Raw genomic sequence first — 15,261 nt, 5'->3', positions numbered from 1 at the left:
GATTTACAACACCAAAAGGGGTTCCTGTTTAGAATGGGTTAAGGCCCTATACACTCTAAGATGGTTACAAACTGAACCAACCCCCGGACCGCTCCATTTGCCTGGCACTCAAATGAGGCAACGCGAGAGGCTCAACATCATGTTCCTTTGACATTCAAATGCGTCGACGCTACAAACGAGCAGGGATCAAATCACAACCGAGCTCTTATCCAGAGAGAGAGAGAGAGAGAGAGAGAGAGAGAGAGAGAGACGTTGCGCTAAGTGGCTTCTTCTCCTTTTTTGTTCTTGGTTCTCTGTGTTTTTATTTATTTATTTTCCGTCCGGCGGACAGAAAGCCCAGCAGCAGCAGCCCTGCCCTGTTATCATGTCATCAGACGTGACAGGAGGGAGGGAGGTAGATGTGGTTGGACACAAATAACCCCCTTTCCTTTTTTATCTCGGGAGGACAAGGATGAGGGCCGTTTAAAAACGCCAGCCAAAGGGTCTCCCCCTCCGTCGTTTGATGCAGACATGTGTGACGAAGGCGAGCGCTATAGCATGTATATATGGGTTCTGCTTCGGGGTCTTATCGCCGCTTTTTGGCATGCGTTTCAACTTCGGCAAATATCTTCTATACTGTACAGTATGAGCAAGCAGAGAGGGAGGGGAGGGATGGGAGGGAGGGAGGGAGGGAGGGATGGGGAGGGAGGGGAGGAGGGAGGGAGGGATGGGAGGAGTAAAGGGAACACAACAGCAAAAAGGTATCTGGAGGTTTAACCCCATTTTTACCTGAGATCAGATTCTAAAAAGGTCTTCTATACATCCTGACAGTTTTCTGAAAAAGCTATGTTTCTATGTCCGTCGTTCTTCGATTTTTCAAAAATAGCAGACCTACAAGCTCGTAGCGCGCCACTCGGTGGCGCGCTATGAGCTTGTAGATCTGCTATTTTTCAATAGCTAAAGTATAGCATAATGCTTGGTTAAAACACCAAAAGGGGTTTCCGTCCAGAATGGTTTAATGTCTTGTAAAAGCAGATCTATAATAACCAAACAGGCCAGACAACAACAACACGCGTAATAATTAGGCCCCGCAGGCAGAGGTGAGCTAGCCGTGTGCGTCAGCCCCACTCATCATCTCTGATGTGTTTTGTGGGTGGGTGGTGTATTACTATAGGGCAGTGGTTCTTAAACCTGCGGGGCGGGACCCCCCTCAGGGGACGTCCCCTGCAACACATGATTTTGGGTGCATGGATTCCCCCCCCCCCCCCCCCAGATGACAGTTGAGTGAAGTGGCAATTGCTATAGAACATTGAAGACCTTTTTTAGTAGTTCGAAAGAAAAGTATATAAAAGACCGTTACTGTATTGAAATAAATCAACAAACTATATGCTATAGAAACTGGTCAAACATTGGCCAAATTGTCAAATAAAATGTGGAAATAGCCCGACCTACAAGCTCACAACGCCTCGTGTTGCGAGGCGTTGTGTGCTTGTAGATCTGGCCATTTTCCAAATATTCAGTCATTCATGGAGTCAAACAAAACTTGAATGCCTCGCCCTGCAGTTCAAATAATGTGATTCTTTCCTTATTTTGGGGGGGGGGGGGGGGATCGCGTCCTGAAAAGGTTGAGAACATGCACCTGTACAGGGCTTTTATAGCACGAGCGAGTCTACAGCACAGCAGTCATGCATGCATGCGTAGTCTCCCATGGGCATGCATGCATGCGTGCGTCATCTCCCCTGCGCATGCATGCATGCACGGTGAACGGACGCAAGCAAGACAGAGAGAGAGTGAGGCCTCGCATGCAGCCCCACAGGCCCAGAAATTCCATCGGCACACGTTCCACTTCAGAGCCCCCCCCCTCCTCTCCAAAGAGTCTCCTCTCACTGAGGATGTTAGAAGTGTTCCACTCAGACTCCCCCTGATAACCACACACACACACACACACACACACACACACACACACACCCTCCCCCCCACCACCACCCTTTCCTTGTGCCCTGCTGACCGCCATGCCCTGTTCACCCCCTCCAAGCGCCAAAAAAGGGGACAATGGATCGCTTTTCAAAAGAACGGGACATGGGGGGAGGGGGGGGGGGCAAAAAGAGGTAGCCCCGCCCCCCCTCCCCATGTCACAATAAGGATGGCCTGTTTGCTGACGGAACCTTTAAAAGCAGCACCTCATAAATCAAAAAAGGAGCATAATAGGCATTGTTTCCTCCGAGAGCTACTTGTCCCCGTTGAAGGAGCTGGAGAAAAAAAGAAACTCTCACTCCTCCTCCTCCTCCCCATTCTGTGTCCCTCTCATCCACCCTCTCTGGGACCCTTCACTGTGTGAGAGGCTAAAGTCAAAAGGTGGGCCGGGGGGTTCCTTCTTTTATGAGCGTTTGTGTTCCACTTCCTCTTGTGAATTTGGCGCTTTTTTTCCAGGGGTCCAGCTCTCTTCTCTTCTCTTCTCTTCTCTTCTCTTCTCTTCTCTTCTCTTCTCTTCTCTTCTCTTCTCTTCTCTTCTCTTCTCTCTCTCTTCTCTTCTCTTCTCTCTCTTCTCTTCTCTTCTCTTCTCTTCTCTTCTCTTCTCCTCTCTCTCTCTCCACTCAACCATCCCTCTCTCTCTCTCTCCACTGAACCATCCCTATGTTTTTTTCTCGCTCCTCCACCCCCAAACATTTTCTGATTTCCAAGAAGGATTCCCTGAGCTTGCAGGATCAGCATAATCTATCTCTCCGTCCGTCCGTGCACACATTGTAAACTCGGGCCTCCTCCTCCTCCTCCTCCTCCTCTGCATTGTGATGTTGAAATCGGATTAGACGGGACGGGAGAAGCCCGTCCGCCTCCTCTGTTTGTTGGCTACTGGACTCGTTTTTGTGTGTGTGTGTGTGTGTGTGTGTGTTTGTCAGAGCGAGGAATAACGGCTTATGGGCAGCGACACAAGAATGGCTAATAGTGAGTAGTTTAAGGACCAGCAGCGCTTCTGGTTTATATACATATATTCCCTGATGACGGACGAGAGCGGTCGGTGCCAACTGGTTAACCACTTCAATCTGGTGTTACCATTTCGGGCATTGTGTATAGGCAAACATTTTGAAAATTTATCCTCACAAAAACATGCAGTACTTCTGGTCTCTATACTGCCTCCCCCATGTCAGCCTGATGGGGGGGGGGGGAAAGGAACTGGTTGGAATAACGTGTTCCTTTCCACGCGCTACGTCCAATACCAGGGAAACTCCTCCCCCCTGTCAGGTGATAAGAAGCGTGTTGGACTCCTCACGCATTGAAAGAAGCATATGCTCAGTTCGGGGCTCTCCCCAGGTTGGCAGAGTGATAGCATATAGCGCCCAGGATTACAGTTTAGGGCAATTGGCACCGGGTGAAAAAGAATTGGTCACAAAATCGTGGGATAAAAAAAAACGACTAAATCTGCTGTTTTTCAAAACGGGGCTTAAGGGCATACGTATAAGAGAGACTGGAATAGTGGCTGGGGTTTTTATTTATTTTTTAAGATAACGTTACATTTTGCCGTCATATCTTCAGAAACGTTTTCGGCGCCTTCTCTGCGCAAAAAAAAGAAAAAAAAAAGATATGTCATGTGAAACGGAGCCTGCGAGGCGACCAATCTCCTTTGATTTCAATAGGCCTGTTAATGAGCTCTGGGAAACCGCAGCGCTCCCCCCCCTCCGTCCCGTTCGCCTCATTCAACCTCCCCGACGTGTCAGCAATCAAGTCGATATTATCATAATTAGATCACGGGCGCTACATTTAGAAACTACAGCGCAAATCTGCCAACAACAATTTCCATAAATCCATCTACACGCTATTACCTGGAATCACCCTCCCATATTGTCCCTCCCTCCCTCCCCATCCTCCATGCACCATCTCCTCCTCCTCCTCCTCCACTCCCCAGAATACACGTGATGGTGTGCGCTGATGGAGAAGACGCTGCAGTGCTCCATGAATTAGCCATGAGTCCATGAGTCGGGTGGTGGTGGTGGTGGACATGAACTAGATTTTCTCCTCTCCATCATGCATGCACAGCTTTTAGAGTTATTGCTGGAGTGAATATCTGATGACGTGCCGGAGGACAGAACAGACAGCGGCGGTTCTTTTATTGGTGTTGCGGGCGCCCGAAAGCACCCCACGTTTGTTCAGGAGGCGCGAGATTTCGCTCCAGAAATATCCAACCGACCACGCTTCTTGTAGATCTGCTATTTTTGTCGATACCAAAGTATAAGAGGGTGTGGTACTGAACTTGCATCTTAACCCATTTAGACCTGAGGACGATTAAAAAAAAAGTCCTCTAAATCCTGACCGTTTTCTGAAAAATCACACCCGTGTGAACTGAGTGGTGTAAGGTCTTATATAGACTGATCAGCTGTGGTCTGACGTAATGTCTGACGTAATGAAATCACACCCGTGTGAACTGAGTGACCATAGCAACCATGCTCATTTTGTTTGGTACGAACAAACACGTGGACACGTGGACACGTAAACTAACAAAGCCAGTTGTTGGAGTGGTTTACACCACTCAAAAACCTATGTTTCCATGTCAGTGGTGCTCAACCTTTTCCATGTCAAGGACCCCCATATTTATCAGAATTTGGCCACAGGACCCCCATCTGAAAATATATAGTTTCAGCGGACCCCCTTCCCGGAAGCAAAGGTATGCGTTAAAACGTTCATTGTGAAAGAATATATTCAAAGATTTGTGCCACATTTTAACAAAAAAAAAAAAAAAAAAAGCAGATCTACAAGCTCGTAGCGCGGCACTCGGTATAATAACGATCATCGTCCCGTCCCTATAACGGGAAGCTATAGTGATTCTGAATGGATAGGAATCAGTTCTGTCCATGTGGACAAAATGTCTCTTAATTTGGGCGGGAACCCCCTTTTGGTGTTTCAAACATTGTTATAATTTAGCTATTGAAAAATAGCAGATCTACAAGCTCATAGCGCGCCACCGAGTGGCGCGCTACGAGCTTGTAGGTCTGCTATTTTTGAAAAATCGTGAAAATATGTATTTCAGAAAACTGGAGGATTTAGAAGATCTTTTTTTATTTCGACGTCAGGCCTAAATGGATTAAACATTGTATGATCGGTGTCTATTCTATATTTCATTGTATTGTGCTATTTTGACCATTGGCAGCATGTAAATACTGTAAATACTCTTCAGTGGGACTGCAGACGCCTGGTGGGATGGGCCTGGGGTGGAGCTGGGGGGGGGGGGGGGCAGTGCCTTCTCACAATGGTCGCGGTATAGCTTATTGGCTCCAGTCTATGAACAGAGGGGCGTACTCGAGCAACAATGGCCTAACAGGAGTCTTATCGGTGCCAATGTGTTGTGCCCCGATACACCGCTCTGTGCACGGGTTATCTCCAGCCTTCCATTATCCCTGCCTCCCTCTCCATCGCTGCCTGCCTGCCTGCTTGTCTGTCTCCTTGCTTGCCTGCCTGTCTGCCTGCCTGCCTGTTTGCCTGCCTGCCTGCCGCGCATTAGCCGCAGCTCAAGCCTCATTTGCACTTATAGTTTGGTGCTGGTGTCGTGCTAAGCAAATGACAGATCTACAAGCTCGCCACGCGTTACGTTCCTGACGCGTCCTGACGCATGGCAAGCTTGTATAGATCTTCTATTTACCTGCACGCAACACCAGCATGTGTCCGAGTATATAAACGAGCATTTTTTACATGTATTGGCGAACGAGGGGCCCTATCTGCGGGGGTTATAGCGTGGCTGCCGCGAATCCCTGTAATCCCCCCCTGCTCTAGGTCAGTCGGAGCCGCTCACCGTTTCCCCCTCGGAGTAAACACACGTGATCCCGTTGGCGGCACGGCGCTCGCATCAAGAGCGCCTATTCCCCCGTCAAAACCCTCGATGCCTGGAGCCCGTCCAGGCATCGAGCATGCAGGGAGGAGAGAGAGAAAAGAGGGGATCACGGTGTCACGTTGTCGCTCAAAAAGCCCCCCGCTTATCTCCTGCCCCCCCCCGTAATCCACTCTCCAGTATGATTGTCCCGTCCCGCCGTCATACTTATACTCTGAAAGCCAAAACCCCGGCTTTGGCAGCTGATCGCGATTCCGAACGCGGGTTCCTCCTCAAATGCCTCTTGATTATAGGGCTTGCATGTAAACGTATCTGTGTGACCCCCACCACCACCCCCACCACCCCCACCACCACTACCGGCTGTACATCCCTGCCTGTCACCCTCCTCCTCCTCCCTCCCCCTATACCTACTCCTGTCAGAAACGGATTGCGTTTCCAAAAAAAAAAAAGAGAGAAAAAAAAAAGAAAGTTATCGGTCCCTGTCAAAGCTCCTGCAGCTTGAACTTCTCCTTTCCGCTGGCAGAAGGATAGATCGCTGACTCAGTGGAACTCCGATTAGGCCGTCTGTCCGTCGGTCGCTCCGCTCCGCTCTGCTCCCAGCCTAGCCTGCCCTGCCTTCATGGCCCCCTAAGTGGTTACGGGCAGAGCTGAGAGCAAAGCGGGGTAGATTTCGGGAGGGCTATAAAGCCGCCCTGGCTACCCTGACCGAGCCATTAGGGAGCCAGACGAGTGCATCAGCGAAGGAGGCCGGGCTCGGTGAGGCGAAACAGAGCATCAAGCCTGCACTTTTAGCTCATGGACCGTTTATTCACATGGAAATAGACAGAGCAAGAACTGCTGTCAGGATTGTGACGCCCCGACCCTTACTCACAGTTCAGTTATATATCAGTATGGTGCTCGAACCTGTCATGGACCCCCATAATAATTATGGGGGTCCGCGGGCTAATTAGTGTCAATTTGGGGGTCTTTGACATGAACAAATGTGGAAACCACTGCCACATAGATCATGTGTAGGAAATAGAAATCCCCAACTAAAGTATATCTTCCGCTCCGTGGGATTACGGGATGAACAATGAAAATAACCACACCGACCGAGGCGAGCTGGCTCGGAGAAGGCATGGTGGTGCTCCGTGTCCTGGAGTGTGTGTTCTTTTCGCGAGGTTGAGCGTGTGTGTGTGTGTTTACGTTGGAGCGCTGCCTGCACTAATAGGTTTTTGAGCCCCTGTAATAAAGGCCAAGTAGTCGGCCTGGGTGAGTCATTGATTACCCCCCCCCTCCCCCCTCCCCATTCCTCTTGATTACATTATGCAAGGCGTTCCTCCAGCTCCTAATTCAACCTCCCCATCGCGAGTCTTCTGTTTCTTCCAGCGGTGATTTTGACGTGGGTTTTAGTCATAGCCTTTGGAATAATATTCCACTTAGTCTTATTATAGTCATATTTTAGTCATCTGAAAGGTTTTAGTCTAGTTTTAGTCCGACTTCATATCGTAAGATTTTTAGTCTTACTCAATCCAGTCTCCAGGGCTGATTTTGTCGACAAACAATGTATTTTTGCCAGGCCTTAAAGTAGGGTCGGGAGTGGCTTATTGTCGGTATCATGCAGCAGGAGTCTGTCTCTGTTACAATGTGCTAGACCCCTGGGAGATAGATGGAGTCTGTCCCTGTTACAATGTGCTAGAGCTCTGGGAGATGGATTGCTGTGGTGGAGCGCCACGCCTACCGTCAGCTACCAGTACTTCCCGCACGACTTCACGCACGACCAAGCCGTTGCTACTCATACGCCGAGTTGGCGGTGCCCGGGATCGAACCCGTGAACTGGTGGTCCAAAGGGCGAGAGCTCTACCGACGGACACAAAATCTTCCTTGATGGATACACTTGGTTGCATGCTGAAAATAGCAGGTCCACAAGCTCACAACGTCTCACGTTGTGACGGACATTTTCCGTCAGATGGACATTTTTCGTCTGAATTTTTGTCAACTAAATGAACGTCTCCTAACCTTCCCATGTTTCCTTCTCTCTGTCCGCAGGGAGCTGATGCCCAAGACCCTGGAGGGCCAGATCACCATGGAAAAGACCCCCAGCTACTTTGTGACGCGGGAGGCTCCGGCCCGCATCTCGGCCATGTCCCGGGACACCAAGGTGATCGTGGTGGTGCGCGACCCGGTGACCCGGGCCATCTCCGACTACACGCAGACGCTGTCCAAGAAGCCCGACATCCCCTCCTTCGAGAGCCTGACCTTCAAGAACCGGACGACGGGCCTCATCGACACGTCGTGGAGCGCCATCCAGATCGGCATCTACGCCAAGCACCTGGACAACTGGCTGCAGTACTTCCCCATGGAGCAGATCCTGTTTGTGAGCGGCGAGCGGCTGATCAGCGACCCCGCCGGGGAGCTGGGCCGCGTGCAGGACTTCCTGGGGCTCAAGAGGATCATCACGGACAAACACTTCTACTTCAACCAGACCAAGGGCTTCCCCTGCCTCAAGAAGGCCGAGGGCAGCAGCAAGCCCCACTGCCTGGGCAAGACCAAAGGGCGGACCCACCCCAACATTGACCCTGAGGTGGTGCAGCGCCTACGGGACTTCTACAGGCCCTTCAACATGAAGTTCTACCAGATGACGGGTCATAACTTTGGGTGGGATTGACCGCGGGACGGGACAGGAACGGGACCAGCCCGCCTTCGCGGACGGACGGACAGTGGGACACGTTCATTTGTTTTCGTCAACTTTTTTTTTTTTTTTTTTTTTTTGTCTTTCTGCAATTCAACGGCGAGATGTTGAGACATTGCTATATCTATATATATATGTAAAATGTACAGAAATCTATTTTATAATAATTTATTTTTATTTCTAAGCAATTAATTCACTAAGCTGCCTAACCATATTTGTACATAACATCTGGCCCACATATCTTTCTTTCGTTTGTTTGTTTGTTTGTTCGTTTTTTTTTTTTTTTTTACATTCCTCATTTTAATTTAGACTCTTCTCTCTCCACTCTCTCCGTTCACTAAAGGAACTCCGGTAGAGTTTTGTTGGTGTTCACGAGGCGGATGATCTGTGATCTATGCTCCATAATGCAGATAATCTGTGACGACTGAAGCGAAGGAGAGGAGGTGAATAATGTAAAAGCGACCGTGATTACGGGTACAGAGCGTTCTCAGAGCCCCAGTCAGACATACTGTACATATGGTGCGGTACAGTGCAGTACAGTACAGTACAGTACAGTACAGTGCAGCCTTCTGATTCCCACATTCATAATCACTGTACCTCAATCCACTTCCATCCTCTTCGCGTCCGTTATTTCTATCTTGACGCGGTTCATTCTAGGGATGGGACGATAACGGTTGTTGTTGTTTATCGTGAGATTTGAATTCATCGTGAAATTGTCCTACACTATAGGATGAAATAGCTTTTGTTGAGCTGCAGAATTAGTACCAACTTAAACCCCTCTATAAAACGGACACGCCTGATTTCACTCTACACAAATCGATTCGCCAAAGACAACTTGTAGATCGGCTATTTTTTTTTTGGGCAAACATTCGACCCCAGAATAGGGATGCTGGCGGTTCTTTAAAGTGGTTATAAACCCAAGTGTAATTAAAAGTTTTTAAGCAAATTTATCTTTATTTAGTCTTGCCATAATAATAATGAATCGTGACATGTCATGTTGATATCGTCCCATCCCTATAGTTGGAAAGTCTCTCTCCTCCGCATAGTTTAGTTTATTTTACCTCGACGACGTCCATTCTCCCTCCACGGCCTGGAGTCGGCCCACCCTGCCCTAATAAGCCAGCTGATCTCATGTCCCTCTCCACTCAATAACAGGTGGAATCAATACACCTAATTGATCCTCATTGTGTCACTCATGCTTAAAGTACATACGGGGGGGGGGGGGGGGGGGCTTTCATTGGCTGAGCTCCTTAATGAATAGCCCATCCATCAAAGGCTAAATCCTATTCAAGGACCACATAGGCATGTATAGGGTCCCATGTTAAGCGTTATGCTAATGGAGGGGTAGAAGGTAAACCGGAGCCATCGATCGCGCTCTCTTACTGCCCATTAGGGAGGACCGTTGGCTCCACGCCAGACCCTGGTTTGCGTGCGGCGGTTCAGTTCGGAGGATGGCGGTGGGGGGAGGGGGGTGTGGGGGTCACCCAACGTCGCAATCAAATTTCCCTGGGAGACGTACTGTACTGTACTGTACGTACGGCACTTGATTTGTTGTTTTGAGGAGGAAAGCACAGGGATTGTCATGCTCTGTGTGTAGACCTGAAAACAGCCCCGTCTGCACGCTCTACAACGCGTCGTGACACGCGCTGTATGTGGAGCTTGTAGATCTGTCGGTCGTCTTGTTTTCTGCCGAGTCCTACAAAGCCAAAGTTGCAGTAAAGTAACTAAATTATTTTGGGACACACTCACTCACTCACTCACTCGTGTGTATCCCAAAGGTCAAACAATGACCTCAAAGAACAGATGAACAATTAGTCCTAAATACCCCTCATAAACCCATTTGGCTGAGCAATTGAAGCACTTTTAAAACCCCTACTGTTTTATCAGTTAAATTATTTGCGTACTAATTACCACACTTTGGGGGGCTCCGTTAAGGGCGGTATAGACCTCAGCTGTGCGCAGCTGCATGGGAGCAGCGGTCTGTCAGACAGAGACCCTAATCTGCATGAGGTAGAGCGTAAAAGAAGAGAGAGATAAGATGACAGTTAAAGACCAGACAAAACCACTGTAACAACACACCATCAAACAGGAGTCTGTCGGCCGCTATAGGCCCCCCCACCCCCGAGCTACTCAGATCGCAGACAGCAGATGAGATCAAAGCTCGCGGACGGACGGGGAGAGGGAGAGAGAGAGAGAGAGAGAGAGAGAGAAGGTTCTTTTTTTTTTTGCGGAGCTCTCGGCTCGCAGCAGGAAGAGCCTCGGGCTGTCCAAGCAGGAGTTCTGAGGAGGGGAGCCGCTCACACACCCGGCATATCATCGTGTCCGTCGTACGGAGGTCTCCGTTATGGGAGGGGTTTTTGAAGGGTTTCTTATCCTGCACGGTCTTATATATATGGGTTTTTTGCCTTATTCACCTCACGCTGTTGGTCCCCAACGTATAACATGATATCCCATCCTGAGTGTGTACAGTATACTTGTTGCCAAAAAAAAAAGAAAGAAAAAAGCCCTGTCAATTGTCAAAAAATTTTTTGGGGGGGGGTTACCACCACCGCCGGTATCGTGTTTTACATAGTTTGAGTCAGCTTTTACTTTTCTTTTCCTCGTTGCTTTTTTTTTTTGTTTTGTTTCGTTTTGTTCGCTTGTGTCTTTGTACTTGAATTCTTGATATGCAAGAGGGAGAAAGAGAAGAGTGTAGTTATCATTCTTTGATGTATCCCCCCCCCCCAATCTCTATACAGCAGCTGGCAACTACATCAAAGGCAAAAGAAAGAAAAAGGCAGGTGGCCGCGCTATGCTACCGCTATGAGCTATCCTATGCTACACACTAACACGCTACAAAGCTATGCACGCTTCCAACGTGGGTATAGCCACTGTGCAAGATATGCAGGGAAGATATTCCTGGAAGGAAGTTTTATTGTTGTTATCGTTATGGTCTTCCATAGGAAGAAGGGCTCATTGTGTTGTGTACAGACTAATAGGGCCCAAAAACGTGAATGTACACATCTTTATCCTTGCACGAGAAAACATTTTTAAAAACAAATCCCTCAAATAAAAATGTCAGAGGTAAATGTATATCGTTTGGCTCTCAGTCCAAGAGAGAGGATAATTTGACGGTACTTTTGCTTTTTGAATTGATAGAGATGTGTTGTGCCTCGATTGATCTTTCACCGTCCCCATCGTTCAGTCACTTAACATCTGAATGCCTGGTTGTTTCGCCTCAGACCGGTTAAAAGGCCAATACATGCTCCTTTCCGACGTCTGAGAATCGTCCGGTTTCGGAAAAAAGGACTATATAGTTCGGCGAGTCAGGACATCTGGAGGAGTTGCACGGGTTTCCGAGGGAAACGTTCTAAGCCTTTCCCGAAGCTCGGAAATTACGTCAACGTGTTGTCATGTATAATAACCTCTCCTTTCCGAAGAAAAGTGCGGAGGTCGGATTGGAGTATGTACTGCGCTTTACATCGCAGCAGAGGAGACGGAGGCTTTGTTGTGTACTGTAGCCTACTTCTTCTGCGACTTGTTCTCTGACACCCCTGACACCTCACACAATAGCTATTAGAATGGGTGGACACTCCTTGGCCGGAACTTCTGTGGGAACTAAAGCCTCGATGATCTCGCCCGTGTCTCCTTTATAGTGCAATGTTTGATTAAAAAAAACAATTAAAAAGAAAGTCGTTTATGATGGTCCCGCATCCATGCACCTCGCTTTCCACGAACGGTCATAATTCCGTGGCAGGACATGCTCAATTTATGCCCCGTTGCGCACCGAAAAAAATGGGTCCGACCTATACAAGCAAGTTGGTCGCGTCAGCGCGGGTCATTGTGAGCTCATGGGGGTCGGCTATTTTTTTTGCCGCACGACATATGCACGATGCGATGGAATTTCCTGGTCCGGTTCATGTAATCGAGGGGGAGCAATAATCGTTGCTGTCGCGCAGAAACCCGCTATCTCCATACTGTCCGTTGTCCGTTGTTTTCAGTAAATTCATTTCACGCCCCTAACTTGATCGTAGGGGCGTCGACACGAAAGCATCCAAAGTTCGCGCCACCACGCTTCGAGCTTGTAGATCTGCTACTTTTGATGAATTTGAATCCCGATCAGCGACGGATTTCGGCAGGTTTCCGCACCACCCCCCCCCCCCCCCCACCCCCCCCCCCCGACAGCGACGATTCATAAAAGATAAAATAATGAACTATACAACACTTGCACTCATGGGTTCCCCATCCATGCTGCTGCGTTGGTTACGGTTGAGTTTTATTCAACCCCGTATTGTTTTTTGTACGAGAGATCTTACAAAGAAAACTGTTAAAGTGATATGTTTTGTCTTGCTTCCGCATATAATATGGTTATTTAGACTTAGCAGAATCTGTATGTATAAAGATGAAAACAAAAAAGAAACACACACACACACCTGTAAATCAAGTATTTTGTGGTATATGATGTACATCAAAAGGAATTAATTTTACACGTTGCAAAAAGAAGAAGAAGAAGAAGAAGAAGAAAAAAAGGCAAAACGGTTTCTAGAGGATTAAATACTGAATTCATTCATAATATTTCTTTGTATGAGGAAATAAATAAAAAAGTATATATTTTACCAAAAAAATCTCATGGCCTGTTGACTTTTATTTCCCCCTGAGCGTGTGGTTTTTCCTTCTGATTCAGGTCACCGTTTAACCCATGTTGACCTGAGATCAGATTCTATAAAAATGTCTTCTACATCCTGACAGTTTTCTGAAAAAGCTATGTTTCTGTTGTCAGTGGTTCTTCGATTTAAAAAAAATAGCAGACCTACAAGCTCATAGCGCGCCACTCGGTGGCGCGCTATGAGCTTGTAGATCTGCTATTTTTCAATAGCTAACATAATGCATAACATAATGCTAACATAATGCTAACACAAAATGCTAACACATAATGGGCAATAATACATAATGCTAACACCAAAAGGGGTTCCCGGCCCAAAATGGGTTAAGCGTCTCTCCGTTTCCCAGGCTTGTACAAAATGTGCTTCTAAAAAGAATGAAAAGCAGTAAAAAAAAAAGTTATTTAGCACCGCTGCGGCGTCTCTGACGTATTGTGATTTGAATCAATGTTTCTTTTCTCGAGGTGTATTTTTTAAGTACGGGAGCTCCGTTCTGGGAAGTGACTCATAAAAGTGAGGGTCCGAGACCCCCCCCCCCCCCCCCCCCACACACAGACTTGTCCTCTGTGCACCCCCCCCCCCCCCTCTTCCCATAAAAGGGGGAGGTGCAGTATGTTTTACTTAACCCGTTTAGGCCTGACGTCGAAATTAAAAAAAAAAGTCTTCTGAAAGAATATATATTCAAAGATTTGTGCCGCTTTTTCACGATTTTTCAAAAATAGCAGACCTACAAGCTCTACAAGCTCTAACCTACGAGCTTGTAGATCTGCTATTTTTCAATAGCTAAAGTATAACATAATGCTTAGTTAACTTAAAACACCAAAAGGGGTTCCCGCCCTTAACCTATTTAGGACTTGAGACCAGATTCTAAAAAAATGTCTTCAAAATCATGACGGTTTTCTGAAAAACCTATGTTTATATGTGTCAGTGGTTCTCAACGTTTTTCATGTCAAGGACGCCAAAAATTATATGCATTTGGCCGCCGACCAGCATCTGAAAATATGCCCCCCTGGGACCCCCCCAGAAGCAAGGATTTGAGTACGTTCGCTCTGAAAGAGTATATATTCAAAGATCTGCGGCACATTTTCGGGATTTTTCAAAAATAGCTGACCTACAAGCTCGTAGCGCGGCACACTGTTTTTCAATAGCTAAAGTATGACATAATGCTTAAAAAAAACAAATGTGGTTCCCGTTCTGAATGGGTTAAGTAAAAGTGTCAATACCATTTTGTTGAAATACTCTGTTACAAGTAAATATCACGTGTTCTTCAAAGTACATCAAAATATAATTAAAGTACCAAAACTAAAGGTACTTTAATATTATGCAGAATCTCCCAGTTCACAATTGAATGTAAATGTATGGAAATCATGAGGAAAATAGCCAAAGTTTAAATTGGGCATAGGTGGTTAAAATGTGTGTTTTGTAATACTAATTCAAATCTAATTAAATAACTATAGCAACTAAAGTTTTCAAATAATTGTAGTGGAGTAAAAGGTACGATTTGCCTCTGACATGCAGGAGTAGAAAGAATGCATTGAAAATTGGAAATACTCCAGTGAAGTAAAACTAGACCTGAGGACGATACAATTAAAATAAAACAGTTTCCTGAAAAACCTATATGTTTCTGTCAGTGGTTCTCAAACTATTTCATGTCAAGGACCCCAGGAATCGTATAGTAATTGGTCGCCGACCCCCATCTGAAAATATGTTGAGATTTGAGTTAAAATGTTCGCTCGACAAGCTCGTAGCGCTATGAGCTTGTATAGATCTGCTATTTTTCAATAGCTAAAAGCATAAGATAATGCTTAAAACACCAAAAGGGGCTCCCGTTCAGTGCTTGAGTAAATGTACTTAGTTACTTTCTGCCATTGCCCGTAAAGCGGGGTGAGGACTGGAGGGCCCGGGACCCCCCCCCCCCCCCCCCCCCGTGAATGATCCCAGCGCTGGACAAGACAGGGTGCTAGAAACTCACCACAAATTGGTCAGGCTAAAAAACTGACCTACTTTTGTTTCCTTTCCTTGAATGCCTGCGTGCCTTAATTCAGTCAGTGCTTTGTGTCCAAAGAAAAGTGTCACACATTTCAGAAAGAGTACTTTAAAAAGTGCCCTGAGTAGCATTTTGACGCTTGTCACTTGTAAAAAAATAAAAACATAAA

General features: G+C 47.0%; 1 protein-coding gene across 1 annotated transcript in view; it reads left to right on the top strand.

Moving 5' to 3' along the window:
* LOC306915147 (heparan sulfate glucosamine 3-O-sulfotransferase 3B1-like) overlaps window positions 1–8,441 on the top strand; it is a gene marked incomplete at both ends in the record, with an annotated part of 23,805 nt that extends 15,364 nt beyond the window's left edge. The window contains one exon of the mRNA XM_079492396.1: window positions 7,823–8,441. Coding sequence (XP_079348522.1) covers window positions 7,823–8,441 — 619 coding nt within the window. The remainder of the gene's footprint in view (window positions 1–7,822) is intronic.
* Between the last annotated feature and the right edge of the window lie 6,820 nt (window positions 8,442–15,261).

This window comes from Electrona antarctica (assembly GCF_951216825.1).
Source record: "Electrona antarctica genome assembly, chromosome: 22".
Taxonomy (NCBI): domain Eukaryota; kingdom Metazoa; phylum Chordata; class Actinopteri; order Myctophiformes; family Myctophidae; genus Electrona; species Electrona antarctica.
The sequence above is the reverse complement of the archived record's forward strand: the minus strand, read 5'-3'. Positions and strand labels throughout refer to the sequence as shown.